Below are 17,013 nucleotides of genomic sequence, written 5' to 3' on the forward strand. Positions count from 1 at the left end.
CCCTACATTAGGTGATGTTTTCTTCATAGGGCTATTGTGAGTTCTTCGTCATCTGGCCCCTCAGCAAGGACCAATTTACCTGAGACCCCACACAGGCAAATACCCTGACAACATAACTTACTAGGGCACACAAATCCTTCCATCATGATAAGATGGCGATATAGTGGAAAGACCCAGCTTAGGTGATTCATGCACATGACTAACATGTGTCCTAAGCATGTACTAAGTGAGGTGTTCCAGGCATGTCCTAACAGAAGGGTGTTCCCAGGTAAACCCAGGATATGCTGGTGAGAATATATTTGTCAGGTAGGTTGAGAACACCTTTGTGTCCCTCAGATGAGCTGTATGTGGTGGTGGTGGGCATGCAGAAGGAGGTCTGGGCTTCTCTGCTTAAACTACTGTCTTGTCAATCTAGGCATGGTTAAGCAGCAGAAAATGGATGGGGATGGATGGAAAAACAGGGGTCTAAAATGAAGGATGTTAACACAGTTCAAACCCTGTCCCTAACCCTAGATGACACTCAAGTGACCTGATGAGTGTTAAGAGGTTAAAAGTAGTAAAACAGAATACAGAAAGTAAATTCAATCTGAAAGTCACTTGTTTTAGGAACAACACAAGCACTAATTACATCTTGTTTGGGATATGACAGTTTTGCACAGTCATAACAGATATAATTTTTTTTCATTTGTGATATCTCGTATTAAAATTATGATTGGTAATGACTAAAATGTAGATATGTGAAATCACAAATGGATATCACAAATGCAGCTATGGGTATCTGAAATGTCACTGTTCAGAGTTCACTGTTCTGCCTGTAGACTCACCCTATAGCATAATAAAGATTAGAAGTAGGCTAATCATTTGCTCCCAGTACAATCAGATTATTAAATGGTCACGCAGGAAACTTTTCATGGTTTTGATCATCTTTCCATTATTTTGATGCATATTTTTAATGTATGCATTTTATATTTCTTTTCCATCCCGTCTTATGTTTTGTTTGTTGACTTGTTCTTGGATATTTATCCATCTAACTGTCATACTGCAGTCAGATTTGCCAATCTTTTTCCTCTTGGAATGTCACTGCAGAAGTACCTGCAATACATATATACTCTTGCTATTAAATGTCATAATAATTTAATGTGGTGTCCTGAGTGAGCAAATCCAGGATGTTTTGATTTAGAGTCCATGGCTATAATTAGTAAAGTTAAATGCCTGCAGTGTAATGCTCTGTGTAATGTTCAAAACTAAGATACCATCAACAGTGAGCCAGTGTCCCTTCCCAGTTAACTGGACCTTTACTGTGAACAGTTTCTAATAATATTAAAAAAGAGAAGCTGTCTAATCTGTTAAGCCTTAATTACTGCTCACAACAATATGTGTTTATATGTATTATCAAAGTTACAGCTATGCATTATCTCAGACCTTAGCAATAACTTTGCTAATACATATAAACACATAAATGGTGGAAAGTCCCAGGTATCTCACTAGGGCTTAAATACTTGGGACTCTCCACCATTTGGTCTTAGAACTGAAGAAGCTTCTTGGATTTGAGGTGAAACATCTTCAAGAAACATAAAGAAGTCCAGTCGCTTTTCTTTCCAAACACCTTAGATTAATAGATCAGAGAAGTGCATATAAATATATATATTTCTAAAGCTCAAAATGGAGACATGTCCCTACCTAAATAGTAGTTTCCTCCCACTGTTGAGTCCCCACACATGAGCACATCGCTAATATTGATATCCCGAAACCTAATCCTTGCATGACTACCCCCATCTCTCTTCATGCTTCTTTGTACCAACTATATGAAATTAGTACTTGCTCAATAGCCAGTTGGAGTACCATTAATCTAGTGAGATTTATTCTCAATCTGATGAGGATTACTTGCTCTTCCCTTGTTCTAAATGTAAATTTCTACTTTTTATTTCACTGCTCTTTCTTGCCATTACCCCATACTGTGCAACTTAAGACTAAGGACAGATGCATTACTAGACACACCTTAAAGTCAAGTCATTCAACTAAAAACACTAAACAAAAGAATTCTTAATAGCAAACTGGAATTCAAAGTTCAAACAACAAAACCTTAGGTCCATGATAAGAGTATAATACCAAAATGAACACATTTAACTAGGCCCTATTTATAAATCATTCTTATAATGATCTTGCTCTGCCACAAATCACGATAATAACACCACTGTGAATGTGCCGCACTAAAATTTTTAAACACACTAGAATAAAAACACTGTGGCAGTTAATACGGTTCGGTAGTCCAGTTTGCTTGCAATGTAACGCTATTTGACAGCAGAGGGCAGCAAAGGCCTGTCAGTCGGATCCTGTTTGACCAGGCTTTATATATACACACTTTACCAAACAGAACAAATAACAATCAACCAGTCCGAGTAACCCTAGATATTATTTAAAACAGTTTTCTTGGAAATCTAACTCTAATTATATTTCGTGCAGCCTGCTACATTTTATGCATAACATATTTATTTTCAAATACAAATTTCTCATTGTGTTATACGCATGTTTAACACAAGAAAAACGCAGGGCTCGCTCTTGATCTGCGTTAAAATAATGGGTCATATTATTTAAATAGATGCTATTTGGAAACTGCAAGCAGATGTGTTGTATGACGTCAGTACTGTGGTTTGGGGAAGAGTGTTTTACGGATGTTACCTGGCTGCACTGCAAGTAAGTAAGTTTGCAAGTAAACTGCACCGTCATCGTCATTCTGCGTTAATTAAAAACAGCATAGAATTTGTAGACTGGAGCGGATTAGATGAAATTCCGTTTTCAGAGATTTTTCTCAGCAACAAAAACGCTGAAGATGGGCTGCAGGAAACTGTTGCTAAAGGATGTCTTATACGGAACATTTGTTACATGTTGTTAGCTGTTTGTTTTAAATAAGCAACAAGCGATCAGACGCGGATACATCACCACTGCGCCAAAAAGGACAGTTCCATTTGCTGAAAGAAAAAAAAAATAGAGTCAACCGTGCACATCTGGAGTGATGTCATATTTAGAATATACCTATCAACGAAAAATCTAGTTTACAGGAGTGATTTCTGTTCATTCGCATATGCACAGTGGACTGCCTGACGCATCTGGAACAAACTAAGTCCGGATGTTACCGTTGGGCATTAATTAGTGATTGGGTCGACACCCCTATATAAAGGAGACGCGCCCACTGCTCTGCTCTGTCTCCACACAAGCGAAGATGAGCTACGGATCTGAAGTCTTTTCCTCCTCCTCCTACCGGAGGATTTTCGGGGATTCTCCCCGTTATGCATCCTCTCCATCGCGCACGGTGATGAACGTGGCCTCTCGCGGAGGGTACCGGTCCTCCTCCCTATCCCGAAGCAACGTTTCGTCCCTGGGCTCTTTCAGCAGAAAGTCTGGCCGCTCCTTCTCTCCTATGCCAGTGGAGTCCTTCGACCTGACACAGAGTAGCGTCCTCAACAATGAGTTTAAAATCATCCGCACTAATGAAAAGGAACAAATGCAAGGTCTTAATGACCGCTTTGCAATGTTCATCGAGAAAGTGCGCAACTTGGAGCAGCACAACAAAGTGCTGGAAACAGAGTTGACTGCTCTGCGACAGCGTCATACCGAGCCGTCCAGGCTGGCAGAGCTCTATCAGCAAGAGATCCGCGAACTGCGCTCCCAGCTCGACGAACTGAACGGGGAGAAGTCCCAGCTGATGATCGAGAGGGATAATATTGAGGACGACCTGCAGAAGCTCAGGGGGAAATATGAAGAGGAGTTCCGCGCCCGAGAGGAGGCGGAGGCCACCCTCAAGGCTTTCAAAAAAGATGTGGATGATGCTACCATGGTGCGCCTGGACTTAGAGAAGAAAGTGGAATCCCTCCTGGACGAGATCAACTTCCTCAGGAAGGTGCATGAGGAGGAGGTGGCCGAACTGACGGATATGATCCAGGCTGCACAGGTGTCTGTTGAAATGGAGGTGTCCAAGCCGGATCTCACCTCCGCCCTCAAAGAGATTCGCAGCCAGTACGAGTCCATGGCTTCAAAGAACCTGCAGTCCGCCGAGGAGTGGTACAAGAGCAAGTTTGCAGATCTTTCCGAGCAGGCTAACCGTAGTAACGAGGCCATCCGCGCCGGCAGGGAGGAAGTGAACGAGTTCAGGAGGCAGCTGCAGTCCAAGACTATCGAGATCGAGAGTCTGAGAGGAACCAACGAATCTCTGGAAAAGCAGCTTCGGGAGATGGAGGACAGACACAATATGGAGATTGGAAACTATCAGGTAATTCTGTTTTACTTTTTTTTTTACGCTTATCATCGGGTTTCTCCTGCAATGATATTCGGCTGTTAAATAGCAGTCTCGTAAAAGTTTCATTTAAATTGATAGTCTACTATGTGTGTAGTGTTTAGTGACAATACCGCAAGAATAAGATCGGGACAACCGTTTTTTGCCGGGCTCTGTCCGTGGTGCTGAAACTAGTTCTTTCGGGATAGCGTGCTCAGCTGCATCTGACAACGCCCACTGTCAATGCTCTAAGAAAAAAAACAACAAAACAAACGACTTTAAAACAAGAAAACGCTCGATCCAGAGCTTCTTACTAAAAATAAAATATTTACTATTTATTAATACATTTCTCAAATTCTAGCCTACACCATGCCCATTTTAATAATGGGATTGACAGAGGTCTTTGTCTGTCTGCTGCAAGACATGTAGTCACACACATTGTCTTCACCTTTTAAAATATGTAATTCTGGCCTACTTTCATTTTTAATTTTCTGCTCAGGAAAGCATGGCAGAGCTGGAGAATGAGCTGAGGACCACAAAGAGTGAGATGGCTCGTCACTTGAGGGAGTATCAGGATCTGCTTAATGTCAAGATGGCACTGGACATAGAAATTGCAGCATACAGGTATGTTTCTTGACACCTCACCACTTGCCTCTCTCATTATATAATGTCTTCCTCTAACACCTTTTTATGACCATTTCTGCAGGAAACTACTGGAGGGAGAGGAGACCCGCATCGGGACAGGCATCACCTATCCCAGTCCCTCCATAAGTGCTGGACCTGGGCAGGGCTACAGCTACCAGACCCGCATTTACACAAGCTCTGGCAAGAGCTCCAAGAAGGAGGGAAAGGATGACGAGCAGCTGGAGAGCAAATCCGGTGGGAAGATGTCCCAGCGTGAAGTTTATGAGGAGACAGTAGTCACCACCAAGAAGATGGAGAAGCAGCAAGACGACATTCCCACCAATCAGAAAAACTAAGAGCCTACTGTAAGCCTGGTGTTGACCCCTAAATCTTCCCTTTGCCTTGCAAACCCATACCTCTTCATCCCCCATCCCAAAAGCATAGTAAGATTGTCTTTCATATCTGAGCTAGTGTGTGTTGGATGTGATTAGAGTGCAGGATCTACAGGTTTGTTTTATGTTGGTGTCCTTGTCCCCTTTGACCCCCACAGGTGTTCCCCCCATCAAGGGAAATCCATTATACCGCTATTATAACCGACACATCATGCAAAAGTCCAGTACATCTGTTCTCTCTTGTTCTCTCTTGTTCTCAGCTTCAAACAATATCAAGCACTTAGGTAGCATCTCTTACAGGAGTATGGTCTTTCACAGTACATTATTCTACTGGTCTTTCTCACTAATCAATATGTACGGACACACAGTAGATAATAACAACTCCGGTTGTGCATTTCTTCCACAAACTGTGAATTATTCTCAACACATTCCACACTATGCCAAAAAGATCTAAAACACATCAGCTGGTATGGGTCTCTACCCACAATAGGAATATAATGATTTCTCTTTAGTAAGTAAGCACACGGTCTACATAAGAAACCAGCTAACAATAATAACAATAATTAATAAGATGAACAATATTAAATGATAATGTCTTACTGAGCCAACATTTTGAGCCTTTTTAGTGCAAAGAATATCCTCCTTAAATCAAATGTTTGCACAGACAGTTCTCTTTTCATTGCAAGGGATTTGAGCACAACCCAAACGGCTGAAGGAGTCGAGCACCGACCCTTTTCGAATTCCTGGAAAAGTTTCACTAACAACAATATATTAATGTAGCTCTTTGAGTAAGATCAAGACTTAGGACAAAGACAAAAATATATTATTCAGGCATAATGTGCATGGTGTACGAAGATGTCATGCTTGCATGGAATTCATCAGCAAATTACTCATTCAACACATTTTTGTTGTATGAAGTTAAAACTGCCGACTATGTCGAGCATCATCATGCACAACACCTTTTAATGACTGCATTAGACATGTGTTTGTTAGGCCTTTAGGTTAGATTTGAGACTTTAGAGAATGGAGCAAACATAATAAAAGAGTCTTTTATAAAGTCAGTTGAAGACTGAATTATAAATTATGCTGTAGCACAAATGCACGAGTTTCACAATGATCCAGCGATTGAGGTGTGATAAATTTTACACATCAGCTGCATAACAACATTTCCCATGAAGCACAACCCAAGAATTAATACCATATCAGTCACCCTGAAGAAAACAGTGTTGACAAAACTCTAACGATTTAGTTGAAGCGTGCCATGCCATGATGTGTTTAGAACGTCTCAACTTTTTTTTTTTTTTTTTTAACTGTGGCCATGACTGGATAAAATGTCTGTTGTAGTGTGACCTCACCACTAGAAATCCTTCAGTAGCTTAAGAGACTTGCAGCTTGTTTTCTCTGCTCGTGCACTGCCAACTCTAACACAGCTATCTTTATTCTCTTGCTGCTGGTCATGGTGAATAATGCCCTGACAAACTGCACTAACACTAAGAATGGTAACAAAACCTACTGATAGTACTGTACTAAGTGTGTTTGTGTCTCTACACAGTGGCCTATCATAACTGGAATTATGTGTTGAGTGAGAACAGCAAGTCTGCAAGCCGGGCATTTTGATTTTTTTTCGTAGAATAATGAATTGTACGAATTATAGCGTCAAACAGAAGAAGTTATAAACACACTGAATGAGTTGCTAGTGGTTGCAAATGTCAAGCCTTTATCCTTACACTGTAAACCAAAAGAGCTTTCATGGATGTCTAAAGAAAAATATTGCGTTCGCAGCACTGCCAAACTTTTCTAAATGCACATGCTCTGGAAAATGATGATCAGTATATCACCAATTCAAAACCAACAATCAATATTTAGCCATACTGTAAAAGAAATACTGTAGGATGTAAAATGCCTTAAAACACCAGCAGCTTTTGACCATGTGTTTGATGCATACGACTCTGTTCAGTGGGGTGTTTAACCGTTATATTCTCTTTCGTAGTGTTTATCATAGCTGCAGTGACAACAAAAGCATATGGATTGAATGTAGTTGACATGCTTTACTCTTTACTATTATTATTATTGTATTGCTGTATGACACCATATCAATAAAACCTTGAAATAATTTTGGCTGCATGTGATTTCATTATGTCTCTTTAAAATGACGGGGAATGGTTTCCTACTGGAAGGTATGCAAAAGTTGAACGCAAAATATTTCTACTCACATAGTTGTCATTATTCATCTATGCACACATCATTCGTGTCTGTTTATGCACCCTATTGATGAACTGGATATTTCCTAATCTATGATCAATAACAAGCTCTTAAACACAGTCCTGATGGAAAGTCAGATTTTTTTTTCTGCGTAGCATTTTTAGTGGGAAAAAATGTTATAATTATGTCCAAGTTACACTTAAAATGTAGGCATTTAATACAAAATATATCAACAAATAATTTAATAACTAACAAATAAGGCATTGCACAGGTCAAGACAAAGGAAATCAGAGGAAAAAACAAAACAACAAGTGACTGACAGATGAAAATCAGTTTTGAGGGTCAGTATTGTTTTATAAATATTTCTCTAGGGGAAAAAAAGACTGGCTGGCTGGAAAGCAATGTCACCTTGAAGCTTTTAAGAGGCCCAGGACCAGGAAGCTGTGCATCACAGAGATATGATGGATTACCTAAGGCTGTACTGTGCATTGACCCTTGAACCCCCAATCCCTGCCCCACACACTCACACAAACAGAGACCCAGACCCTTTGACCTTGGAGTCTTTGGACCTCATGCATTGTCCTTAATTAGCCCATCTTGCCTTTTGCGCACTGATTGTGCGGGACAGCTTCAGCACCGCGTGTGCATGCATGATGCACATTGCAGTTCTTCAAAGATTTATACCTCTGCAATGCTGCTGAATGGAAGTCCTGAGGTGAAATACTGTAAAAGCCCTGTTACAAAACAGCCCTCCCTCTGATTGCTTCAAACTTCAGGAGTGCTTCAACTTTCTATTTTGAGATGCACCTTAGCCACCCTGTCCCCACTTCATAACCGCCACAAAAAAGAAAAAAAAAAAAACCATAAGAGCTTTACGAGGCTATAAAAGAATGTGAAATATTGTACTACCTTCTATTGTGTAAAGGATTCTTGTGGAAACTGCGTCCAATCTGGGATTAATTTGAAATTTACTGCTGAATGCTATGAGAGCAGGTTGAGCCTGCACTCCCACTGCAATCTATAAGCATTGCAGTTGGCTGATTTCTCAAGTGTGTCATTTTTTAATGATTGAACACATGCTTATATTACCATACCTGCAGTGCTGTTTAAACTTTGTTTTACTGATTGTAATAAAATACAACAAACTGAGCCAAAATACACAGAAAAACACAGTTCCTCCAGTGATTCCTTACATTTTATTATGGCATCACTGGTACACCAGTAATACATAGAGTTAAACTGTGAAAAGTTTAGGCACAGAAAGATTACATTCTCATCCATCATGCAGTACAATCAGGGAAGCATCTGATTGTGTCCAAATTCTTTATTTGTTTTAAAATACACAATACATTGTTGCCATTGTTTATTAAAACATTATCACTTACATAACTCATGTGGTGAAGAACGTTGCTGTGAGCAAGGTAAAAAGTTTGATTCCCAGCTGCTCCGTATGATGCTAATGCCTGTAAGATGGTGCTGTTGAGTTTTTGTCTGAATGAATGAATGAGACTGTAAAACACTTATTAAATATAATGCTATGAAATGCAGACCATTTACCTTGAATAAACCCTTTCTCTGTGTTGAAAAATGTCTCTAGATGTCTCATACATCCTTTTACACACATCTACTCATCATTCAACCCTCTAATATAAAGTCATTTTAGGCTCTCCCTCTGAATTTTTTAATTTGAGAAGTATTACTAAATATTATATATACATATAGATCCCTCACTGACTGTGGCAACTCTTCTTATTCATGCCTTCATCTTTGCAATCTTGAAGAATAAAAGGGCCCGTGCTGAGGGAGAGGCATGTTTTATGTACTGTCTGGTGATTGCAGGGGTGTGGTGTGGGGTGGAAATGAGAATCAGGCTGTGCAGCAAGCGAGCTTTGCCCATAAATTTCACCAGTTTGTCAGCTTCTCTGGATCAAAGCCATTCCTCTTCACTGGGCTGTGGTGTCAGCTCTGCAGGCATATTAAAGTCTGTATGCGTGTGACCTTTCACACAGAAATAGACATCCAGAAAACCAAAAATGACCAGCATTTCATTGACCTATTTATTTACAGTTTCTAAATACATCTGCTACAATGTGTACAGACAGAACTGTTTGTTTTATGGTTTAGTGTCGCAGGTAACGCAGTAACATCATCTGTTCTTGTGAGGTGAACACAAAAAGAAGACTCAGCGGCAAACTCACAATCTCCGTCTTTTCTCAGTCATTGCATTGGTTATCGTTCAATAAAAATGGTGGATATGCACATACATCCCAGTTATTGTACCAGTAAACAAAGTGTTAATCTGAGTTAGTGCTGCTGTTGCCTTGGAATTTGTTGCTAGTGTCTTGCTGTGCTCCTGCAGCCTTAGGGAGTGACCGCTCTCAGAGAGACAGGATTCCTCTCGTCTAGACAGAATAGAGGCAAAGAGCATACAGATGAAAAACAAATAAAAAAAAAAATGTGAATAAGACAAAGAAAATCAACAAATTCTTGAGCATAATTTTACCACATTTAGGATAATGGATCCTTGAGGTAGGTACCAATTGAGTGATCCTAAACTGTCTGTCAGCAACAATTAATTCATTAATTAGCAATTAATTAAACAACTTAATGTTCAGTGGAGAGATATATTTCAATTTTGCGTGAAATGTAACAATTTTCCAGTCTGGCACAAAGTGCTGAATCATTCTGTGGTGCTCCCTGTTAACCAAGCCATGACTGTGTGTTCTCTCTCTCTTCGTCTGTGCTAATAATAGCAGAGACAGAGCCAACAGAGCCAGACAGCCAGACAGACAGGGTGAAGGAAAATGTTTTTCCCTGAACAAAGAGGAACGTCCAAGCTTTTTTTGACCTCACTTTCAGCTTCTGTGAGGATGGATGAGTGGTACTGGGACTGTTCAACATGAGACATATAATTACATTAAGTGCAAAGTCTGTTTCAGTAATCAGAAAATGGTAATCAGTAATCCAAAAACCTAAAATATATATCAATCAATGTTTATATTTTACACCTACCTGTGACAGAGTCTACATTCTGGCTAAATTACTAACTTCTTCTTGTATATAGACTGGACAGTTGTTCACCTTTTGAAGAAACCGATGATAGTGGATATAAGTAAGCCTATCCCTGCTGCTGTAGGGTGAGAGGTGGGGTATATGCTGGACAGGTTGCCAGTCTTACACAGGGTGGATAAGGATATATTGATATATGATATATTTTAAGATTTGCATCCTTTATCTTCAAGAGTACTAGTGCTTGTTTGCTGAATATATTCCAAGGACACGCCCCTTTGAACACCACTCTACCTTTGTCTGGCTCATTTTTAAATTATATACGATGTACTGAATAATTGCTGGTGTCTATATCTGACAGTAAAGGTATTTATACATTAAATACAACTCTATGAAAGCCTAATAAATCAAGCAATTACAACATCTCTTTTTATATAATGTATGTATATACATAAAAGAAAGATGCAAAACCAAGACCAAATAAGATCGATTACATTTTCATAGCGGCTTTTCAAAATTCAAACCTTCCTACCTTTTTTTTGTTTTTGTTTTTTAGAAAGATGTTGTCTATCAAACAGCCAAAAATAACACACAATAAAAAGCAGTACACCGCGAGACTCGCCTTTCTACCCTTTCATGTGAAATCTCTTTCTCTTTTCTTCAGGTGTGATTCATCACTTCCTTCAGTGATTAAAAGGATATAAGGAGAAAAAAAAGTTTCACAGATAAGACAGGAAAACTTGAGATGAAATGGTAAAATTTGTCTATCTTTAGCTTTCAGGTGGCTGGATCAAAAGGCGGTGGAGGAGCAGGAAGGTACTTGGAGAAGCTGATGTGTGCATCATAAGTAGCTGAACTGAAGCTCTGCAGACTGCTACCGATGCTGCACTGGATGCACCTCAGGCACAAAATGTCACTGTGGAGATACATCTAGTAAATAAATAAATAAGAAATGTGTATGCCCTTCAGAAATTTGAAACCACTTAGGAATATTTTTGAAAATCCTGAGATTTTGTTTACTGCTTTCTTACGACAATTACGATGATGATCCTCTGGTTTCTATTAATATCAAATCAATATGTTCATAAAATTGTTGCCAATTTCAGAAATAATACTTCTCCTGGCAGCACCATTTTAGGGCTGCTTTACTGCATTTCCTGCATAATCATCACACAAAGGACCAATTCTAAGTACAAAGCAATTAATTATCTGCATTCTTTGGCCTTGTATAACACAGAAGAGTATATTTGCAACATTTTTAGACAAATGCACATCTCTGAAGAGTGTGCACAATGTTCCAGTGTCCTAAAATGTTCCCTCAGCTATTTATGAGGTAAGAGCTATGTGCTGCCGCCATCTAATCCATAATAGAGCAGCTGCGCCCTTACAGGGGCTTCATTCAATATCTATCCTACAGTGTATGACACAGCATTTAGAGAAAAAGAAAGGCAGAGAAATGCAACAAAGATGAAGTAAACCTGATGTTAAGAAGACCATCCTCGAGCCATAAGATCAGTCAGAGAAGTGAGGGTGTCAAATGGAATAGTTAATCATAAGAAGCTCAAAGCACGAGTGAGGACGATGCCTCTGATCAGTTTCAGATGAATCGTTTTTAGTGACTGTTGCTGAGAATTCTCTTTCTTACTTATCCGGGAGCTTTAAAGATATACTCAGATGGTCTGATCGGTTTAAAGTTTTCATAAAAGATGAAATTTTCTCAGAAATGTATTCTAGTTTTTTTTCCTCTTTCTTGTTTCTCAGCCATAGTGATGAAATATTAAAATGACATCATCAAAGTCGGGATATTGAATGCCTTCTTTAAATCTGGTTCAAAAAAAGAAAGGAAACAAAAAGAAAAGGCAAAGAAAACCATGAACATATTTCCAGAGGTAATATTAAAAGATGCACTTATTAAATCAGGTAGTTTAATAATAGCCTTTGCTTTGCATAATTGGGTCTCATCAGAGAGCATTGATTTCCTTTGCAGCTGAACAGGTGTGGAAATAGGGTCAGAAAGAGCAAATTTCTATCATTAATCTTCAGGCTCTCTATCCAGAGGACTTAAGAAAACAGGACTGACTATATTATGGTCACCATTAATAACAGAACATCAGGAATATCTTAATAAAATGTCACTATTACTGTATCTCTGTGTAGAAGTTACATATTATAAAGGCAAATCACATTAGAGATACATATCTTGGATGCATCTGAGATCATTTCCTCATTCATGCTCCCTTGAAAGTGAGTTTTATGCAAAGGATTACATGGTCAACTTATTGGTAAAATACAATTGGCAGCATAGAAGGTTTGAGTTGCTGTACAGTGCTTATGGAAACCAGAGGGATACGCAGAGAAACACTACTAGTAGTTATTTTTTAAACCAGCTTTTTGTTTTCCTAATATATAACTTGACTCAAAATTCAAATAAAAAATACTGAATAGTTCAGTTATTTCTTTCACAGCTCCCTCTAAAGTCTTGATATGTGGGAAAGGATTACTGTGTAACCTTGGGAAGCTCTCATAAGATTGATTTGTTTGTATTTTAATCTTTTCATTGCAGCTTTCTTACAGATCTGGTCAAATAGACATTTCTTACTTATTAAAACTGAAGCTGTAACTGTGGCTTTGACTTGTTTAATGAGGGTTTTGCATCTTAAACTCCCGTGATACAGCAGCTCTACTTAAAGAGTAAACATCATAAGGTGGTTTTTCTCTTTACCACACGATAGAACAGCTTTGAGGTTGTCTTCTTGTCCGGTATCACACTAAGAAGGACATTACTGTATGAGATATACATGAATCCTTACAGTGTCTCCGCAGTTTTGTAGGGATGTGCAACGGAGGAGGTAAACACATAAAAGGGACACAAAGGGACACTCTCCTCCCCCCACGAAACGCTGTGGAGCCTGAAGGCTGGCAGAGTAAAGATTACCTTTCTCCAGAGGCCAAATTATTGACAAATCTCCCATGCTCCACAGAGTACAGGCCTTTGCAGTCTTCAAACATGCAGGCACACACTGGGGAGCTTTGAGGTGGAGGCTGGGGGCTGGCTGAAAGATGCAGGTCTCGTCCCTAATCCTCTCAGTTCTCTGTTTCTACCATTCATCTATTAGGTGCAGGAATAATAGTGACATGTGCCCTTAATGAGAGGTGAGGGTAAGATATTAGATTACCAGCTGATGCAAGCCGACCTTCCCCTAGCAATGACTGACTGAAACACTTATATGTAGGCACACGAGTGTCCTCTACCATGCTCGTTTGCTAAAAAGCAGTAACACCTAATAGAGAATCCCTACACCAGACTGGAATCTGAAATTACTCTAGCTTATTTCTCTCTTGCAGTTCATCAAAATGCAAGGCACATCACTGCTGTTTAAAGCATGAAGGTCAGTCATGACTGAAAATGTCCCCCTGACAAAGTAAAATGCTTTAGGACAAGCAGAGAAAAATGATATGCACACATGATACAAACAGATTTTTTTCAAATATTTTCTGATGAGTTTGTCAGATCAAAATTGGTGTTGGCAGATTTTTTTTGTAACCATAAAACATAAAACTTGCTGGTGTGTTTTTTTAATCAGTAAACATTTTCAGTGGAGAAGAGCTACAAGATAACCCTACCAAAACAAAGTGATTATACCGTATTGTTTAATTTTGAGAAATAGGCTTATTTGCTTTCTTGCTTTGGGTTACATGAGAAGACAGCACTTTCATGTTTGTACTCTAAATATGAAGCCAGCAGGTTTACTTACAGTAGCTTAGCTTAGCATAAAGACTGGAAACAGTGACTCCATCCACTCCAGCTTTTATGTCGAACACTGCAACGAACTTCTTCACCTCTTCATCTACTTTGTTTTCAGTTTTTGCATTTTCATTGGTTCTTTTTTAAAGCATATATATATATTGAATCCTGAGGTGTAAATCTCATTAGCAGTTTAGTCTGATATTCCATTCTCCTGTAGCTGAGTTCAGTAGTAAACAACATAATTTTTCTGTTTCTTCAAGCGTTAAAGGGAAGCACGGTCGGCTCTTACAGAGCTGTCGCTGTATAGCTTGAGAGGAAATTTGCATATTTGCAAATTTGTTCAGCTTTCGCCTTTAATGCCGCTAGGTCCCTTTTAAATCTCTGTAGAGCAAACAGTGTTGTGAATGGAGTGGAAAAAACAAAAGACTTTCTCTGCACAATGATAAGAGGACTCTCAGAGTCAGATTTCTGTTTCAGTTTGACACAAAAAGACATTTCCTGTAAATATGTTGTTAGTTTTCTTCTCATCTTAACATTTAGGGGGGCTTGCCATGACATGCTTACCAAGTTTTTAATGTTACATACTGTCAGCCCTCACCCAGGTTACTCTTTGCATGTGATGTGTGGTTAGTTGGCATCATCACCTTAGTCTCCTAAGCCCATTTGAGCAGCAAAAGCTATTTCAACCTTGAAGGCTGCAAAGATGGATTTATGGACTGCTGCCGAGGCTTTCACTCTAACCTGCTAGCCACTGGTGAGTGCAGGGTGATTACAAGACATAATTCAAAATCTCATCATTACGAAGGCAGCAAAGAATGGCTTCACGGTGTTATGATTTTATAACATTGTCATTCCACGTAGATGAAATGGCTAGCTTAAGTTAGCGGAGCGGTTGCTCTCTTAATAAAAACAGAGACAGTTAGTGGAAGACAATGGCTGTTTTCATTAATCAAATGTCGTCATTAATCAAAGACATTGCCTTACTGATAGCGGTGGAGTGAGAGAAACCTCTGGACAGATGTTTTGTTGGATCATTGAGTCAATTAATGTTGGCACTGCTGCACAGACGGTGTGACAGATGTGAAAAATACTACATGGCTGCACCAGAAATGAAGGGTCTTTCTATAGTGGGCATGTGTATAGAAAAACATTTTATTTATGACATGTTAGTTACTTTATTTTTGATGAAAGGTTTGACTATCTATGAACCATGAGCATCTTTATCTGCAGCCAGGCTGTGAAGGCAAAGCCTAATAGAAACCTGGAAATATACATATGAATCATGTTAAAAAATAAACTTTAAACTGTGTTTGGATTTAGATGGCATAAACACTCAGGTACAACTGATCAAAATAAGAGCATCGTATGTATGTTTGCATCTTTCTTCCTGTCTTCCTGTCTTTGTCTGTCTGCCTCATATTCTCACTGCCGTGTTGCAGGTTGCAGCTCCATAGATTTCAAATTCACAATGCACTGAACGCCAATACTTCAGCGCTCTTGGCTCCACCCTTACTGCTGCTCTTCATCAGCCTCACAAATACATGCAATCCCAAGGTACCCTGCCTCTAGGCCCACAATCTGTGTGCATGGGTTTCTATGTGTGTGTGTGTACTTGGTGTGTGTGTACTCCTCCCTCCTCCCCCAATCCCACATCTCCCAAAGTGCTGACTGAAGCCATTCCCCACCTGCTGGCAGTCTGCCCAGACCCTGATATACTGTGTCACTGTACACATATAAACAACTATTGATCGGATAGAAAACAGCCAAAGTATTCCATTATCTTGGCATGGCCATATTTAAAGATGTCAGCTCATGCTCAGCCTGAGGGACTTGAGATGCAGGACTCATTCAGGCAATGCTTCTGACCGGTAATCTGTTCAAATATTTACCGGCCACAATTAAGTGGACACAAAAACATCCGGCTAAGTAGTGTGTAGGCATTCCTAGAAGTGTCTTTGTGTTGTATATGTGGTTGTGCTGGAGTGTGCGTGTGTGTGTACAAAGGCAGCTGACCTATAGTAATCAATGGCCCCATAATTAGTGAGACAATCGATGGAGCAGCATGAGCTATTAATTAAAAAGCAGTTTAGAGGCTTGTGTGGTCTCATTGTGTGTAGACTGAGAGAAAATACACACACAGACCACTTTATTAGGAACATGCTGGAATCCAATACAGCAGTTCTACTGTAAATTCTATTTCTGGAAAGAATCTACAGTTTATTGCTTTACTTATTGGTTTGCATGTTTATTTTTGTGTGTAATGGCCTTTTTTAATGTTCCTAAAATAGAGAGCATATAAAGGGTGCTACACTGAGGCACATGTGTGTCCACTGGAGGTGGCCTAATACCCTACCACATGACCTATGCACCTTTGCATAAATGTTACTACACGTCCTGGCAGCACAGATAGGTCTGTTTAGTTGTTAACACGCCATGCAAACAGTTTTAATTAGCACAGGAAGGAAAGCTCTGTGAAACAAAATGAAAAGTTATTGTAACTATATCGGGGTAGTTATTTGGCCAGTGCAAATATATGTTGTTTTTCTCTGTTTTAAAACTGGCTAGGACTAGTAGGAGGAGTTGGCCGTCCGACTGCGGTCTGGAGTGTGGAGCCTTCCTGCTGCTGCGGAGTCGGGGCGGTCTGCCTCCCCCCACCACAGGGAAAAGGGAAACACCACCTGGGTCTGGGTGCAGTTCCCCCCTCCAGGGGCGGGGGCACCTAGACCCGGTTTGTAGAGTACGCTTGGGGAGTGTGATCGTGTGTACAA

The 17,013-nt window shown here is 39.7% G+C and overlaps 1 protein-coding gene across 1 annotated transcript; it reads left to right on the forward strand.

Moving 5' to 3' along the window:
- Nucleotides 1-3,185: 3,185 nt before the first annotated feature.
- inab (internexin neuronal intermediate filament protein, alpha b) lies at nucleotides 3,186-7,399 on the forward strand. The gene is made up of 3 exons (XM_004538957.5): nucleotides 3,186-4,267; nucleotides 4,770-4,894; nucleotides 4,977-7,399. The coding sequence occupies exons 1-3, from the start codon at nucleotides 3,221-3,223 to the stop codon at nucleotides 5,248-5,250; spliced, it is 1,446 nt and encodes a 481-aa protein (XP_004539014.1). The 5' UTR covers nucleotides 3,186-3,220; the 3' UTR covers nucleotides 5,251-7,399.
- Nucleotides 7,400-17,013: the final 9,614 nt, after the last annotated feature.

The sequence above is a fragment of the Maylandia zebra genome, linkage group LG6 (assembly GCF_041146795.1).
Source record: "Maylandia zebra isolate NMK-2024a linkage group LG6, Mzebra_GT3a, whole genome shotgun sequence".
Taxonomy (NCBI): Eukaryota; Metazoa; Chordata; class Actinopteri; order Cichliformes; family Cichlidae; genus Maylandia; species Maylandia zebra.